At 38.2% G+C, this 16,642-nt stretch overlaps 1 protein-coding gene across 1 annotated transcript in view; it reads right to left on the bottom strand.

Moving 5' to 3' along the window:
- The window catches only part of si:dkeyp-51f12.3 (uncharacterized protein LOC107988041 homolog), a 33,326-nt gene extending 23,087 nt beyond the window's left edge, over positions 1-10,239 (bottom strand). Inside the window, 2 exon segments of the mRNA XM_056481635.1 lie at positions 9,841-10,208; positions 10,210-10,239. Of these exon segments, the coding sequence (XP_056337610.1) occupies positions 9,841-10,208; positions 10,210-10,239 (398 nt within the window).
- Between the last annotated feature and the right edge of the window lie 6,403 nt (positions 10,240-16,642).

The following is a 16,642-nucleotide window of genomic DNA, read 5'->3' as shown; positions in this document are numbered from 1 at the left end:
TTAGAAACACCTAAAGCTACAAATAATGGCACATCTGATTACTGATCATGTGGTGAATGTTAATCCACCATCTACACTTATTGATGAGTGGATAAAATACTTCCATTGGCTTCGAGTCCGCTCTGATAATACCTAAAGCATTCACTGTAAAGTCTGTGGGAGGGAATTTTCAGGTAACTGTTTGCCACATTTACACATATTATACATGAGAGGTTCTGTTTAATCCTTCATTTTATCGCCAGACGCTGTCAGCCGTACAAGTGGCAGCAATATGTAAAATTTAACACCACGTACACCATCACAAAAGGGCTTGCACTGACTAAGATTAAACTAATATTGCAGCTCATGAAAAGACCGGTATTGCTATTAAAATGATGTATAAAAGCATCTGTGCAAAATCAGACACCATCTGTGAGAACATAGCACAGTTATCGTTAACAGATTCATTAATGAATTCATGTCAAGCAGTGCATGCAGGGCCGGTGAGCGGTTCGTCCGTGTATCTTTTGGTCACTCAGTTATGTTATAAAAATTTATTTTCTTGTGATATCGGGATTTCATTGAGACATATTTTCCTCACGCATGCATATATATTTTTTGTGCTTGTTAGTTTTGATTAGTGTTGATTTCAAATGCAATAAATCTGTTTATAAAACTTGTATAATATGGTGGGTAATTGGTACTGCGGTCACGCCATCTGCGGTTCCGAGAGAGACGGTCACGCTATCTGTGCTTTAAATTGTAGTGCGTGTCTACTCTGTGTTTTGCGGTAGATTAAAGACGCGTGTGTTTAATGCGCTGCGGTTATATAATCTTGTTTCACTTTTATTCGCGTAAATACTTTAAAATTAGGGATAATCAAAAATCGTCACTTTTGTTCATATTTGGGTATATAATAATCATGAATTTGCATGTAGACTATGCTATTATTCCTTTGTTTTTCTGTAATTGTGTTTTATTTGCAAGTTTAAAACAAAATTAATAGTATTAAAGTCATTACCCGACTGTCATGACTAGTCACATTCCTTTTTATATTCACATCATGGAAAATACAATGTTTTTACTGTATGGTCATATTAGAAAAATCATAAAAAAATAAAATCAAATTGTTTTCTGCCGACTCCACCAGATTATTATTCTACATGTCCTGATGTACTACTGTGCCCACTTTTCACATAATATTACTATACTATTAATATATTGTAATAATAGCGTGGTAAAATCATAGAAAATACAGTGTTTTTTACCGTACAGTAAATACACTGTATTTTCCATGATTTTAGCACGCTATTATTAAAATATGCAACACTAATATGATATGAAAAGTGGGCACAGTGGTACATCAGGACATGTAGAATAATAATCTGGTGGAGTTGGCAGAAAACAATTTGATTTTATTTTTTTATGATTTTTCTAATATGACTCTTCTGTAAAAAGTCAGTATTTCACATGATTTTGGTATGTTATTATTTAAATGTGATTGAAGTAGGGAAAACATTCGTACAAAAAAAAATTTTTTTTCATTAATTTAGCAACATTCCACATGAAAAAGGGGAAAATATTTACAAAAAAAAAAACACAAATAAACCAATAAAACAGTTATAATTACAGTAAAAACCTAAATAGTAAGTTGTGAATATAAAAAGGAATGTGACTAGTCATGACAGCCGAGTAATGACTTTAATACTATTAATTTTGTTTTAAACTCGCAAATAAAACACAATTACAGAAAAACAAAGGAATAATAGCATAGTCTACATGCAAATTCATGACTATTATATACCCAAATATGAACAAAAGTGACGATTTTTGATTATTCCTCATTTGAATTTATTAACGCGAATAAAAGTGAAACAAGATTATAAAACTGCAGCGCATTAAACACACGCGTCTTTAATCTACCGCAAAACACAGAGTAGACGCACACTACAATTTAAAGCACAGATAGCGTGACCGTTTCTCTCGGAACCACAGATGGCGTGACCGCAGTGTAATAGGTGGGTGCGACTAAATTTTGGCTGGTGCGCCTACATTTTTAAAGTTAGGAGCACCAGTACTACCAAGCAAAAATGTTAATTTCGAGCCCTGTAATGTATAGTAAATAGTTAAAATATTGTGAACAGCTTAAAAAAAAGCTATTTTTATTGTTTGTATGTGCTTTGATAGTGGGGGGGGTCGCGAGTTCTTGACAATCTTACATTGGGGGTCGCTGGTTTAAAAGTTTGAGAACCATTGCTCTAGACAATGCTCACTTACAGCAACCAAGACTCAGCAACAATGTGTGTGCTTTGTTTATAGTCCACCTGATTGGTCCTGTTTGTTTGCAATCAGAAGGAATCTGGGCCAGGTGTGTGAGTGAAGTGCATGATGGGATCTGTAGTTCATTAAAGTAGCAGATTTGTAGTTCTCCAGTGATCTGCAAATGCTTGATTACTGGTGATCCTGACACACAACAACGACATGAGAGTGAGTTGTGGGGACAGAATTTAAAGCTTTGGACAAAATGACACTTCAAGGTCTGGGAAAGGTCATTTTAATAAACTTTGGTATTAGAACTGTGATGAATTTGATCAGAGCGCCACAGTGGCGCAGTGGGTAGCACGATCGTGCTGCAAGAAGGCCTCTGGTTCGAGCCTCAACTGGGTCAGTTGGCATTTCTGTGTGGAGTTTGCATGTTCTCCCTGTGTTCGCGTGGGTTTACTCTGGGTGCTCCGGTTTACCCCACAAGTCCAAAAACTTATGGTATAGATGAATTGGGTAAAGCTAAATTGTCTGTAGTGTATGTGTGTGAATGAGTGTGTTTGGATGTTTCCCAGTGATCCAATGTGTAAAACATATGCTGAATAGGTTGATGGTTCATTCCTCTGTGGCAAACCCAGATTAATAAAGGGCTGAATAAATGAATGAATTTGATTATTTGAAGCATTAAAATTAAAACCACAAACATAATTTAAATCAACAAGATCAGATTTACTTTTAGTAGTATGATTCTGCAAAGCACTTTAGATGGTCTTTTCTAGCATGGAAGTGTAGTAATAGGAAAGAAGTGAGACTTTCAGGTGGGATTTTCAGGTTCAGAACCATCAGTTTTGTATTCTGGTGTCAACTTTGCCTGGGGAACAGAGCCAAGCTGTCTATTCATGTCTTGATTTAACATTTGAAGTGACTGTAAATGTTTTTATCATATGTCTTAATAGCTTAAAATATTGGATCATATTGAATCGAATCCTGACTACAGTGTATGACCGTTGAATCCTTAAAGAGACAGTTCAGCCAAAAATGAAAATCCTGCCGTTCTTTACTCACCCTTCACTTCGAAACCTTTAAAAAATATATTTTTTTAAAAAAGTGCTGGTATCTATTGACTTCCATAGTACACTGTAAAACCCAAAAAGTTAAGGTAACTCAAACCATTTAAAGAAACCGATTGCAACAAACCATTTAAGTTCAAAAACTATTCCTCTCCGCTGGGTTAAGCTTCCGGGAGAAATAGGCGCATGGATGGAGTAACTTGGGAGTGCCGTGAACCTGAGAAAGGATGGCTCCCACTCCAGTGGTTGAGGCATCTACTTCCACCACGAACGGTAGGTCTGGATCAGGATGAGTCAGGAGTGGAGCCTGAGTAAAGGCCTTTTTGAGGTTTTGAAAGGCTGCGGCGGCCTCGGTAGGCCAGGATAATTTTTTGGGTTTGCTTTTGAGAAGGTTGGTGAGTGGAGCGGTGACAATACTGTAGTTATGAATAAAGCGTCGATGTGGCTGGAGGGTGCCAAACATCCCTTCCAAGTAATCACAGATTATAAGAACTTACAATATCTAAAAGATGCGAAACGACTTTGTCCTCGCCAGGCGCGCTGGTCATTGTTCTTCTCAAGATTCCATTTCTCCATATCATATCGACCCGGATCTAAAAATATTCGAGCAGATGCATTATTCAGAATTCACGATCAATAAAAGACCATTGAAACCCCGGCCAAGAATCTTCCAGAACACATTGATATCTGCCCCATCCAATGGTCTGCTCCTCCAGCCATCGCCACTCCTGACTCCATACCTCCGCCGGGCTGTCCCCCTAATCGGTGGGTTGTCCCTGAAAATCAATAAGTACATCTCATCCATTCTAGTCATACATCTCTGTGCACTGGACTACCCGGGGCCAACAACACCCTCTCGCTGCTATCTCAACGCTTTTGGTGGCCGGACATGGCAAGGGATGTGAGGAGGTATGTACAAAGCTGCAGAGAATGTGCCATATCTAAGAGTCCTCGACATCTACCTGCAGGAAAACTCCATCCCTTGCCCATCCTGAACCGTCCCTGGTCACACCTAGGAGTAGATTTCATGACGGACCTTCCCTCCTCCGATGGTAATACCTGAATTCTGGTCATAGTAGATTCCCTTAAAAGGTCTTCCCACGGCCCTAGAAACAGCAGAAAATCTCTTTAACCATGTCTTTTGATGTTTTGGTCTACCAGAAGATATAGTCTCGGACCGAGGTCCCCAATTTATTTCCAGACTATGGAAAGCCTTCTTCAAACTCCAAACTCCAACTCTCGTCTGGATATCATCCTCACACCAACGGCCAGACGGAGAGGAAGATCCAGGAAGTGGGACGGTTCCTCAGGACCTTCTGTCACGGTCACCAAAATTCCTGGAACCAGTTTCTGGGCTGAGCAGAATACGCCCAGAATTCACTGAGGCAACCCACCACTGGACTCACGCCATTCCAGTGTATTTTGGGATTCCAACCGCCACTGGGATGGCGAACCATCAGATGTACCGGCAGTGGATCACTGGTCTGGGACGAGTCACATCACCATCTTCAGAGGGCAGTTCGCAGAGCTAAGGAAGTGTCAGACAGGAGGAGGATTGCAGGGCCCGTCTACAATCCTGGGCAGAAGATTTGGCTCTCCAACAGAGACATCTGCTTGCGACTGCCCTCCAAAAAACTTAGTGCCAGATTTGTTGGTCCCTTCACCATCCTGGAACAGGTCAACCCCATCACCTACAAATTACAGCTACCACCTCAGTACAGAATCCACCCCACATTTCACGTGTCACTCCTTAAACCATATCACGAACCTCTGATTCCCTCCACAGAGCCTGGCCACGAAAAGGAACCCCCTCCCGCCACCTCGTGGATGAGGTAGACCACCACCGTCTGAGGTTTAGGCCCTCAGGAACGGGCCCTGGGGAGGGGAGTAATGTCACAGATTGGCCAGGCTCTTCCACCAATTCCACACAGCTCCCATCATCACTTGAGTATTAATCACGCACAGCTGCACCCTATCACCTTGGCACCATTTAAGCACACACCTCACATCACTCATTGTCCGGGCTTGTTTATATGAAGCGGACCCATAGCAGATACTCTTCCAGTTTTTGCTATCCTTACCTTGCCACTTGTAACTGACCTGATCTCTGTTTGTTTCCAGTCTGTCCAGTGTTCCCAGCATCCTGTCAGAAGTGTGTGTGTGTCTTCAGTCTGTCTCCCCGCAAGTCATCTGGTGTGTGCATTCGGTCTTCCTCTTCAACCATCATCCCTCCTGTTAAGGAGAAGGACAGTAATATCATCCCGGACTTCATTCACATTCCTCTTGTAATCCTTCTGTTGCTCCGCTGTTTAAATAAACCTTCATCACTATTTACTCACCCTGTTTGTCTGTCTACTTCCATAACACCTAATGAGTACTGTGAACTTAATCCATTTGAGTAAACGAAGCAATTTGAGCACAGTGAAACCCAATAAATGAAGAGAACTCAAACCAACTGAGTACTGTAAAACCCAATAAGTTAAGGCAACTCAAACCGTTTGAGGAAACCAATTGCTACAAACAATTTGAGTTAAAAAACGAATCTATATGAGTACTGTGAACTTATGCTATTTAAGTTGAAGTAATGAGGTATTTAATTGACTCATTACCTTCAAGACTGAGTTCAAAACTCTTTTCAAATGAGTAGAATTAACTTTCAGTACATTTTTAGTTAACCACACTCAATTCATTTGATAACATTGACTGTTGGGTTTTACAGTGCAGGAAAAAAAAATTACTGTTCAATAGAATAAAGAAACTCAAACCGATTTAACACCACATGAGGGAGAATACATGTTGAGGTATTTTTTCTTTTAGGGGTGAACTATCCCTTTAACGTGGATTAATGATAGCAAACTTTCTCAAATCGACTAACATTTCAGCTTTATAAGAACTCAACATATTGTCAAGAGTCCTGCTTCATTTTCTTTTTTGTCTAGGACCACAGTTTCAGCTAAAATCTTATTTAATGTTCTAAAGAAAAAGTCAACTATTGCATGTCCTAAGGGTCAGTAAATCATTCATTCATTCATTTTCCTTTAGCTTAGTCCCTTATTTATCAGGAGTCACCACAGCCGAATGAACCGCCAACTATTCCGGCGTATGTTTCATGCAGTGGATACCCTTCCAGCCACAAACCAGTACTGGGAAACATACACCCATACACTTATTAAGTTAATCAGCAAAATAAAACACAAAATAAACAAAGTATGAATATGATATGAACGTCTCACATCAAACATGTTGGATATTGCTCTTGCTATTAGAGGCAAATAAAAACCTTGCCTTCCGGCTAGTAAATTGAGCTTTCACGCTAGGAAATTAATGTAAACAGCAGTGACATGAGTTTATGGACAGGATGCAGATGTCTGCCGCCTCACACTGCAGACTGTTTTCACTGCTGACCTACTTCTATAATCAGAACATTTGTTACTTCTGCTTAACTTTGGCTTTCAAACCGAGAGCAGGCCGAGAAGACACAGACTGAGCACCTACTTGGTTTGCATATTTGAACAAACTGAAGCCAGAGATTTACAGAGTGTGTACAAAACCACCAATCGATGGATTGTTTTCCAGCATTCTCACATTTCACAACTGATGTTTATCTTTTCCAGCAATCATACAAGTGTGTGCTAAGGAAAATGTCACAGGAATTCCTGAAATATCTTTAAGATTGCACCATATTTTGTAGAAAATTTTCCACTGACTAGATCAACTTAACTACTACCTAACTTAGTTTAAAAGTTTGTGATTATTTTACTAATATAACTTTATGTAGCTATGAGAATGCTAATAATAATAATTTTATTCAATGATTTTATTATGTTTCTTTTCTTCAGCTTTCTTTTCTTATATGTGCGCAATGCTCTTGTGAACATGCATCCTATGTTAACGAGAAGAAACTGTAGAATAAAGTCAATAATTTAGTCTTGTTTTGTGCATAAAATATAATTGTAGCTTTATTAAGTTACAGTTGGATCACAGATGACACATGGACTGTTTTGAGGTTTTACATGTTTCATGACCCTCACTGTTTATAAAGGGTCAGGAAGCTCTTGGATTTAATCTAAAATATCTTGATTTATGTTCTGAAGATGTACGAAGGTCTTATGATGTTGGAATGATATGAGCATGAATAATTAATGAATCCATTCTTCGGGTCTGGCAGGGGGATTTTTTGCTTAGCTTAGCATAGATTATTAAAACTGATTGGACTATTAGCATCTCTCTCAAAAATGTCAAAAAAAAAAAGAGTTTAGATAATTTTCTTATTTAAAGCTTGACTCTTCTGTACATACATCATGTACGAAGACTAACAGACATGAAAAGTTGCTATTTTCTAGGCTGATATGGCTAGGAACCATATACTCTCATTCCAGTGTAATAATCAAGGAACTTTACTACTGTACCATAGCTGTAGCTATGATATTACACAGATGCAATGATATTACACAGATAGAAAATAGAAAAACTTCTCATTTCTGTCATTCTTAGTACAAATTGCAACTACAGAAATGTCCCGTTTTAAATAGAAAAATTATACAAATTATATTCATTTTTGAGCAAGACGCTAATGGTCTAATCCGATTCAATTATTTATGCTAAGCTAAAAATAAAGTGCTCCCGCAAGACCCAGAGATCTGCTCAACAAATTCAAAAATAGTGAAACTTAACAGTTTACTTCTAGAGCAGTGGTGCCCAAACTTTTTATCACCTCAGACCGGTCAACGCTTGATCATTTTACCGCGGCACGAAGGGTGGATGTTAGATGGGTTCTACATAGAGTGCAAGGCGACTATCAACCGTTTTCTCAGAAGATGACGAGCTGACAAAACATTGCTTATTTACTGAGAAAACTCAAGGTGCGCTCGTGCGTGCCTCCATTGAAAATAACGAACTTGCGCACAGAAAAAACACTTTGTGAATGGCCCCTAAAGCCATCGTAAAATGCCATCCTTCCATTCCTTGGCAGTTTGTGGGTCCTTCACCGGGCCTTTTCCCCTTCGCCAAAGAAACATTTAAAAGAAACTTTCCAAAGACGTCTGTTTTTGCTAGCATGTGGTTTAAATTTTGGCACTCAAGTTGGAGGTCATTTAATAAATTTCAGAATAAAACGCGGTACCGGTCGGGAACTCTGGTGTAATTTGAACGGGAGCAGGCGGTCTAACAATATAGCGCCCCCGAGAGAGAGAGGGCGCCCGCATCCGCCGTAGCGCTGTGTGTGTGTGAGAAAGAATGAGAGAGAGCACTACTGCTTTGCACTACTACCCTTTTTGCACTGTCTTGTTTGTATGCACTGCTTTGGCAATACGAATGTACAGTTATTTGTCATGCCAATAAAGCTGTGATATGTGAATGTGAGTGCATCCACTGTGGTGCTCTGTGTGTGTGTGTGTGTGTGTGTGTGTGTGTGAATGAGAAGAGAGCACTTGCATCTGCCGTGATGCTGTGTGTAGCTTATAATAGGCTGACAGGACTCTGTAACATCCAGCTGGGTGTTTTTTGGCATATTTGATATATAATTGCTATACATTCTTCCGTAGCCCAATATGTACCTGCTACGTGTAGAGAAATATTATGATATGATATGATATATGAAACACAATCGGTAGTTGGCAAATATATTGAGTATATCTGATGTTGAAAGAGTCAGTGCCTCACCAGCTATAAACCTCACGCGGCACTCATGTCTCATCACAAAGGGGCTAACAAAACTGACATTTAGCCTACAATCCTCGCAAAACATACACTTTTATCTGTTATCTCTCTCTTTTGGTAGTGCCCAATTTTAACGTGAGATTTTGGAAACCAGATCTAAATGTAAATTTTAAAATCTAAATTTGCAACAGAACTCAAATAAGCTCGGAAGAAAGAAGCTTGAAAGAATAAATTACATGGTTGTTTTCAGCGACGGGCTTCAGCCACTGTTTAAACTTGTCTTTCTCCAACCAGGAGTATGCAAACTTACATTTTCCCACTTTGCCATCTGTTTCGCTCTAAGGTTTTGCTACATGTGGAGAGCATCATATCACCTCCCTGCGTTTGATGCAAATTACGTGACATCACCTGCTCGGAGGAGCTTGGCCAAATGCGCCCCAGCCTGAACCAATCGTGTGGATCGAGCATGCCGTTGTTAATATTAGGAGGAAAATAAATATATTTAAGCATTTTTTGAAGTCAAACACTTTAGACAACGCTTAAACAAAATTTAAGATCTCGTAAAAACGCGATGAAGACTTTTTAATACCTTTTAATTTTCTCATAATTGATTTATCAACTTTTAATACTTTTTAAGACCCCCGCGGACAACCTGCAATTGATCCACAAACCAGTACCGATCCACGGCCTGGGGGTTGGTGACCACTGCTCTAGGGGACATGTAAAATTGGCCTATTTTCAAAAAAGTGGAGTCTTCCTGTAATTCAGTACAACACATGAGCAAAGTAGAGATTTCAAAATAATGGCTCAACTGAGGCTCTTCATGAAATCACGAGAAATCCAGTTCTCTAATAGAAATCAGTTGTCTTACCTCTGCACCGCAATGGCTTGATGGTGGGTGTAACGGGTTCCCGTTCGTGGGTGTAGAAGAAAGTGCCCTGGCACAGCTACGTGACTGGATTTGAAGACCACACAGAAGACACGGATGAGTATCAAGAGGCCCAGAAACACTATGGCCAAGCCAATGAGAATAGTATAAGAGCTCATGGTCACGAAGAACGCCAGGCCTCCCATCACAAGCAGTACCCCCAGCGAAACCTGCAATCGGTGCTGGCAGGACCTGTTGCTTCTTGTGGCTATATCATCACTAGCAGGCACACCATTTTCAGCCCTAGTAACAGCACACGAGTCACTGTGCATGTGTGTTTGAGAGTTTGTGCTCCAAGTAGAGCGCAGCACAAGAGTCAGTACAGCTCTGGAGTCAGTTCATATCCTCGCAGATCCTAAAGAGAGATTGCAGACCATCCTACACATAAAACAGCCAAAAATAAGAGTGAATATCATACTACATGCACATAAATAGATTTTACCACCATTGAAGCCTTGTTTACTGGGTCACAAAGATGAGGAAAAACTTCCTTGTGTTTAAATCCATGTTTTGTCCAGTTTCAAACATTTAACTGATTTATTTGAGGGGAGGGTCAATTGGCAGCTGTATGTATGGGCGTTTTATAATGTTTGGATCTAATATTGTGAAATACACTTTCACAATTTACTTATGAACGTAAAATGAGATAATAGAAAACAATTCTGACAACAGCTGGTTTCTTTTATGCTCTGATAGATGCAAAACTAAGCAGAACAGTGATCACGTTTACATGGACACCAATAATCGGATTTTAATGCGAATAAGACAATACTCTGATTAAGAGTGTACCATGTAAACAGCAATTTTTGATTAATTTAATCCAACTAAAGTCATAATCTAACTAAACAGAAATCGGATTAAGACGTGAAGTAGTGCCATTTAGTGCCATTATTGAAGTGCAATACAGACAGGTTAACACCTTAACAAACTATTACCGTCAAGTAGGACTTTTCGCTGCGTACTGCGATAGGATAGTCTATACACACACGGCTGTTTGACACTATTCTCTGTACCTATCAAGTCATTAAAGGACTACAGACACCAACACCGCAAAATGCAAAGGTTTTTTTTTTTTCTCGCATTCGGCATGTGCAATCAAATTGCATTAAAACAACACTCTTCCACTAGTCCCTAATTTGTACTCGCATCCAATACCTCAGTTTGTCACGGGGCATGAATGAAATGTTCCTGAATTAAAGTGAAACTGCCGAACTGCAGTTAAAGTCAAAGCATTAAAAATGAAACACCCGAAATTACATGAAACTTCATAGGAAACGTGGATAGTGCGGTGACACAATGAAGTTAATCAAATTACGTGCTATAACATGTAAAACGGGATCATGAAAGGAACATTCAAAAGCAACTCTTGTAAACACCCTAATCATATTATTGTCTTAATCAGGCAAATAATTTGATTACTGATGTCCATGTAAACATAGTTAATGTGAGTTTCTCATTGAATCGGGATTGGTAGAAGTGGTAAATTGTGCTTCTTTTCTTTGCCCTTTCAATCCACACTTTGTCTGGTTTGGGATGGCAAAGTTTAAATCCAGCACATCCTGTAATGCTTTAGAATTGTATCAGAGGACAGAGAGTAGATGTTTTTTACCCATTTGCGCATGTATTTATTGTCACAAACTTGTAATAAGATTGACAAAAACACATCCTAAAGTTTTAATTCGCCCAAAAATGAAAATTCTGTTATTAACTACTCCCCCTTGTGTTCTTCCAAACAACTGTGACTAGGGCTGCACGATATTGGAAAAATCTAACATTGCGTTCTTTTTTTTTATCTGCAATTATATATTTAGATCTGAATACAATTTCACCAGATGAGTTGAATAATTATTTGGAAAAATGTATAATTTTAGATTGATTGGGATAATTCATAGGGTGTATGGCATCGTACGATGTCTAATGTAAAACATCGTGATGGACATGGCATCGTCATTGTAGGCGGCGAATGAATTATTTATGAATAATTAATTCCCAACAAATTAATTATTTGTAACATACTGTTTCAACTACCTGATCCACATGGTCTTTGTTTTACCCATAACCAAATCATTAATAAATAAAAATAAGTTACACACAAATTACCACTTGTCAATCACTTTTTCCGCGTGACTCTGGCATGAATAGGCAGAGTGATTTGTGTCATTTTAATGGCGTTGACAAACTTGGTTTGTAAAAAAAGGTGCACAACCAACAGGAACCAACCAACAGTATCTGAGGTTTTCGCTAAAACTACTAAGTACAAGTGTGAAAAAGAAAGATTGAAGCAGTGTACTGATGCTGTGACACGTTACTTGATAGATTCAAAAGACAGAAGAGTGGTTAAACAAAGACAAGATTAATTAAATATCATATTTAACAACTATAGTGAGACGCGATCCAGTGGTACATCCTAGATAGACTGTCCAACATGCACTGCTCTCTGGGGTTTTGTGCTCAAAGCACCTGCTGACTGCCTGGAGCTTAGACGTGCATAAGCTGTAGCGCATGACAGAGAGAGTGTGTGTGTGTGTGTGTGTGTGTTCACGTGATGTGCGTTTTCAGCGTTATAGTGTGGAAGGAGGCCTTTTCAGAAATGCTAGGAGGACTGCGATGTCGGCTCAGCATTGTGATGGCTATCGGCCATCGGCGATGGATGATGGCATCGTCTATCAACCCAACCCTAATAAGGGGTGCATAACATATATCAAACAATCTACAAGCATAGATAAATTCAGTAAATAAAGAGATACAAATAATACTGCATAGTCTTTGTTTTATAAGCAATTTAGTAAAAAATAATTGTTATTAATTTGTCAAAATTACAAACGGTACAATTTCTTATGCTTGAATGCTTTTAAAACCCTCACGCATTCACAGGCCTCAATAAACACTTGTGAAATAATAAATATTAATCCAGACTCAACATTGCATATAATTGCGATGTGACAATTGCGAATGAGCGATAATGATGCTGAAACGATATATTGTGCAGCCCTAACTGTGACCTTTGTTTTGTCTTCGGATTCAAAACACAAATTGAGATGATTAAAGGGAATTCTAAGATTTCCCTCATTCTCAATGAACAGCAAGGTTACCTACTCATTTCAAAGCCTAAAAAGGTAGCAAAAAACATCCTCAAACACGTCACTGCACAGTGCTCCTGAATGTGCACAATATACTGACACTGAGGAGAAGAAACAATGAAGGCATATGGTCTGTTCTGAGGATGTTTTTGATACCTTTTTAGACTTTGAGTAGGGAACCTTGCTGTTCATTGAGAATGAGGAAGCTCTTAGAATTCACTTAAATTATTATTTGTGTTACAAATCCAAAGACAAAACAAAGATCACAGTTATATCGTTTCAGCATCATTATCGCAATGTGCTCATTAGTCAATAAACAAATCACAATTATACGCAATGTTGAGTCTGGATTATTATTTATAATTTTGCAAGTGTTCATTGAGGCCTGTGACTGTGTGAGGGTTTTAAAAGTAATCAAGTAGCAAAAAACATCCTCAAAACATTACATGTCACTGCACAGTGCTCCTGAATGTGCGCAATGTACTGACACTAAGGAGAAGAAACGCTGAAGGCACATTATCTGTTCTGAGGATGTTTTTAGTATCTTTCTAGAGTTATTAAAAACAATTTTTATATTTTGGTGAACTAACCCTTTAATATGTGTAAACAAGGCCTCTGTGTATCACTTTCATTTCAATAACATATGCTAGATTAGATATAAAAAATGTGAAGCCGTTTTGAAATCAGACAATGCATTGATGCAGAAATTTCAATTCTTAACATGATGAAACATAAATCTTTGTAAAGATCTGAAATTTAAGGGTTAATAGCCAGTGACTGACTTGTGGTAATCTGTGATAATGACTAATATAAAAAAAAAAAAATCAATGAATTTCTGTTACTCTGTGTTACTCTGCTGATTTTTATTTTTTGATCACCTAATCAAACTTTCATGGCTACCTCAATTTTTGTTATAACATCAAATGATCTTGGATAGACATATGGAGGGATACAGAACTTGGACTCAGACTTGGCAGACAGTACAGTCAATGTCACAACAACAGATTAATAAACGTCTAGACAATAACTTAATAAACAATAGACTTGGAGTAAACTTGGACTCAACAAGACAAACTTGGACTAAACCTGGGAACCAAATTCTAATTTTTTTGTGATAACATCAAATTTGGAATATAACTAGAGAGTGGATTCTTGGACATGAATAAATGTTTACCAGTTAAATTTAGGCTTAACTTAAACTCAGCTATATGGACTTTGACACTATAGACATCTTTTATTTTAGTATTTGAAAATTTCTACTTTTTATTTGGAAAAAAAACATGTATTTTATAAAATAAAAATTAAGCACATTAAATATTTACAGTAAACAAACTCATACTCAAACTTTTACACTTTTATTTACACAAATTTCTACTGATTGTCTTTTTTAAACTTAATTCGTTTAACCTTTCTAGCGTTAAAATTAAGAAGCATTTGAAAATTCAATTAAAAGTTAAAGGGATAGTTCACCCAAAAATGAAAATTTACTCACAGACAAGTGGTTCCAAACCACTGAGTTTATTTTCTCTGTTTATAACAAAACAAGCAACTTAGAAAAATATTGAAAAACAGTAACCAGTAGGAAAAACAAATAGCCTACTGTGAAAATCAATGGCAACAATTTCCAACATACTATTGAAACATCTTTATTTGAGTGTTCATTAAAAAAAAGGAAACTCAAACAGGTTTGGACAAGTGAAGGGTGAGTAAACGGTAACATGGTTTTCATCATTGGATGAATTATCCCTTTAGGGTATAAATCAGCTTCATGTGATAACATAACTGTAATCTAAATTAACTGTCCATAAATCAAAATATGGGTTGAACGAAGTAAAAGATAAATCCAAATAGCAAAGGTAACAACTGCAGGGTAGGTTAGGCTACAACCACTAATCTAAGTTATATAGAATGACTGAATTCTCTATTAAAGGTCATTCGACTTAATACATGAACACAATACAGACTGGTCTATATAAAACGATAAACAATAGCCTTGCATTTAAATAGCATTTCAATAACTGGTAACACTTTATTTTACGTCCCAATTAACGCTATTAACAAACCATTAACTAATACTTAAAAAACAATTCGCTGCTTATCTAAGTTAGTTAGAAAGGTAGCCTAGTAGATGGGTTCATGTTGCATGATAAAGGGGTGTATAATAAGATCACACTTTATAATAACTACTAATATCGAGTTAATCTAACAATAGGCGGGTAAAGCTAGTCATAGCGTGAACTGCAACTTAAAATAAAGTGTTACCAAATCATTGTAGTCGAATATTGTCATTTGCGACTGTAGATAGTAATCTCAGGCTCATAAGTGGAACGTTTTCAGAACTAGGCAACTACTTTATTTATTCTTGTCGTCATATTTGCTATTAATATGAACAAACCTTGTCGGTTTGACGCAGTCCGACGTGCGTTTGTTTTCTCTTTGAAGTTGAACGTCAGTGGAGGAGTGCAATGTGTTCTCTTAACGAACTGTGTTCAGCACATCTGTCTGCATGATCTGAATACGCGTCCAGCTCCGCTTGACCGTGTCATTTCACTCGGCGAGGAGAATCATTTCAGCAAGCGCTTCACTTTATCACAGAAAACTCGACTCAGTCTGACATTTCTTTAAAGAATCCTTAATGGAAATATGGCTCTTCCCACGGTCATCGGTGTCGGTAGGTGTGACATCTGTTTGAGAGTCTGTGGGCATGTAAATGTAAAGAGGAAGTGGCAGAGTATGGGCGGAGGTTGATATGCTACTTTAAAGCGACGTCCGATTCTCGATCGAATCGTTCGAGTCGAATCCTTTCAATGATTCAACTGAACCGGTTCACTAAACCGGCTCATGGTTACATTGTTGCTTTCGATTTACTTAATTAAAACTGTTTTATTATTGTATTGCTATGAAATGCAGTTATTTAAAAAAAAGATCAACTGTGCGACATCAGATTGTGTAAATTTAATACGAATGCAGTACCACTTTGACGTCTAAAAGGGTTTTCAAAGACAAAATAAGCTGTATTAGCATAGTGATCCCTCGCATTAAGCTGAGCGAAAGAACTGATATCAACAGATGACGTGATTCCGCATTGACGTAAATGAATCACATAATAATTAGTTTTGAACCAAAACGAACTGTTCGAAAGAGCCGAGTCGCGGAAATGAGTCTGACTTCCCATCGCTTGTCTATAATGAAATCTCCCAGTGCTGGCAGGGTGAGGCGAGGAGGAGTTTTCTGATACTGTATGTAACTTCAGTGTAAATTCAATGTAAATTCAGTGACACACAGCCGACCAAAACAATAAATCTGAATTACAACATCAGCCAAGAACTGACGCTGGTTTACAACTGAACATTTTAAGTTAATTTAAAAGCTGAAAAATTATTCATTCATTCATTTTCTTTTCAGCTTCATTGATCAGGGATTGCCGCAGCGGAATGAACCGCCAACTTATCCAGCATATGTTTTTATGCAGAGGATGCCCTTCCAGCTGCAACCCAGAACTGGGAGACATCCATACACACTTATTCACGCACTACGGACAATTTAGCTTACCCAATTCACCTATACCGCATGTCTTTGGATCTGTGGGGGAAACATGCAAACTCCACACAGAAACACCAACTGACCCAGCCGAGGCTTGAAACAGCGACCTTCTTGCTGTGAGG

This window comes from Danio aesculapii, chromosome 20 (assembly GCF_903798145.1).
Source record: "Danio aesculapii chromosome 20, fDanAes4.1, whole genome shotgun sequence".
Classification (NCBI taxonomy): domain Eukaryota; kingdom Metazoa; phylum Chordata; class Actinopteri; order Cypriniformes; family Danionidae; genus Danio; species Danio aesculapii.
Note: the sequence above shows the minus strand (reverse complement) of the source record. Positions and strands in the feature narration are given on the sequence as shown.